Raw genomic sequence first — 2,297 nt, forward strand, 5'->3', positions numbered from 1 at the left:
GAAAAAGAAAAATAGAGAAGAAAAACTTTAAAAAATAATAATAGGCAATCTTCTGTTGAAGAATATCCTATTTGGCCAATGTAAATCTATAGGCAATTAGACATAACCACATATTAAAATAGACACACACAAAAAAACACATTAAAACTTGAACCTAAAAGTTTTAACAAAGGAGAAGAATACTCTCTATTCCCACCAATCATGTACTCATTAATTTCTTTTAAGAAAATTTAACCATCCATAATTTCCTCCAAACCATTTAAAAGTGATCCATGCTAATAATTATATACATTATCTAACAAGTTTCGCATCCAACAAATCATGGACGATGGTAACTCTCCAAAAGAAGGATAGAAATTATCATTTGATAACATTTAGGATTTTTATTTATGAAAGATACAGCTAACTATAATAGCAACTCTATTTTCCAATTTTGAAATCTTCCATGTTACATAAATTTGCTATCAACCATAATTGAACTTTTTCTTGTGGTTTTCAATAAGGTATTAAAACCAGTATGAACTATGAACCTAATAAAATACTAATATTAAGTGAATAATAACTTTGATCCCTGACCTTGAAGGCCTTATAATCCCACTGATATCAGCAAGAATGGTCAATTTGCTTCTCTTCCTTCTTAAAATCCTCATTTGCCGTAAAAAAACCTAATAATAAATCAAATTAGAAAGTTATACGAACAAAAACAAAAAAACCGTTGATTCAAGTCAACATAAGAGAAAAATGCAGAAGTACTGTATATTACCTCACTCATATTGCAAATGAAATTGGAAATTGTAGGCAATGCTCTGCTTCCTACATGGACAAAAGTCTCTACCGTCAAGTTTTGAAACCGAACTTCAATCTTTGGAAACTCCAAATCTACTCTGCGAACACAAGAAAAAGGAGTATTAGCTACATTGAAAGCAAAACAAAAGATCCAGTCAAAATAAGTAGTATACAACAAATCACAAACACTATTTCCAACTGCACATAGAACAAACAGAGTAAAGACAATTTATTACCACATCATTTTGTATTAACAATAATATAGGCTTAATTATAATTAATTTTATAACAAGAATACATAAAGTGTAACCACCTAACAAATGTTTCTTTTAGATTTTTATTTTGAAAAATACTACTTCTGAATTCTGATATCTGAATTATAAGTTTACTAAATTCTACATTTTCCTTATGGATAGACAGAAAAGAAGTTATCATTACGCATCGAATCGGTTTCTCATGCGCTGAAAGAACGTCTCAGGATCGTCGTCGAGTGCATCGGCGAGCCTCTCGAGAAGGATCCGATGCTCCTGTGCGCCAAGGTCTGCGACGTCGACCTCCCTCTTATCGCCACCGAGATTCTTAAAGATCCCCCTCCGTGCTCGCCTGTAGGTAGGGAGCCTCTCAAGCGCGGCCCACCGCAGTGCCTCCTCATCCTCCCCTTCCTTCCGAAACGACGCCGATCGCGCAAACGCATTATCTGCAGAGTTCCACATTGCGCCCCCTCAGCCACCTTCTCCGCCAGCTGGCAGCTCACGAAACCCCTAACTGCCTGACAAACTCAAAGAAAATAGAATATAGTAACAATAATAATGTGAGATGTTGGTGGTGGTTACTGGTTAGTTCAATGGTGGTGTTAGTGTGTGTGAGATATGAGAAATGACGAAAAACTGAAGAAGATGGAGCGATACAACTACTATTACTGCTATTACAAATGTAGATTAAGTGTTGTTTGGACAGGTAGTTGAGGTGTGCATTAAATGATAGAGACTTGAATATTTTTTCCCTCTCGACATATATTGAGGTTTTAGTTGGTGCACTGCGATAAAGAGCACAACACTCTGGTGTCTGTCTTTCTTTCTCTCTCTCTCTCACAGTTAGACCACCCCTCATTTAATAGCCGCGGGAAAGGATAAACAAAAAATAATTCAGAAAAATCAAAATCAAACACGAGCCTCTCGCACTGTGATTGTCACGCGCTCCCGCCAACTAACTACCCTCACGATAATACCTTTTAATCCTTAACACTTTAAGACTAACACTACCTCTGAAGTAGGATTTTAGAAATAAATAAATAAATTTGACTTTGATAAAAAATTAAATGCATAACTATACCTGTATGTGTGTGGACTTGGAAATGGGTGTAAAATACTAATGTGTTTTACACTTTCAGCCACAAATTTTAATATGAATTTTACTTTTCAATTAATTTACAAACAAGATGAAACTTATTCCTTTTAATTCTCAATATCTGTGGAAAAAATATATAGAGTAATATTTTCAATAAGCGCCAG

General features: G+C 34.8%; 1 protein-coding gene across 2 annotated transcripts in view; it reads right to left on the minus strand.

Annotated features, from left to right (window-relative positions):
* The window catches only part of LOC107633063 (ABC transporter G family member 32), a 9,727-nt gene extending 8,228 nt beyond the window's left edge, over positions 1 to 1,499 (minus strand). For both annotated transcript variants that reach the window (XM_021118815.1, XM_021118817.1), the window contains exons 1-3: positions 1,225 to 1,499; positions 764 to 884; positions 577 to 665 (exon numbers count right to left, since the gene is read on the minus strand). In XM_021118815.1, coding sequence (XP_020974474.1) covers positions 577 to 665; positions 764 to 884; positions 1,225 to 1,499 — 485 coding nt within the window. The remainder of the gene's footprint in view (positions 1 to 576; positions 666 to 763; positions 885 to 1,224) is intronic.

Source organism: Arachis ipaensis, chromosome B03 (assembly GCF_000816755.2).
Source record: "Arachis ipaensis cultivar K30076 chromosome B03, Araip1.1, whole genome shotgun sequence".
NCBI classification, from domain to species: domain Eukaryota; kingdom Viridiplantae; phylum Streptophyta; class Magnoliopsida; order Fabales; family Fabaceae; genus Arachis; species Arachis ipaensis.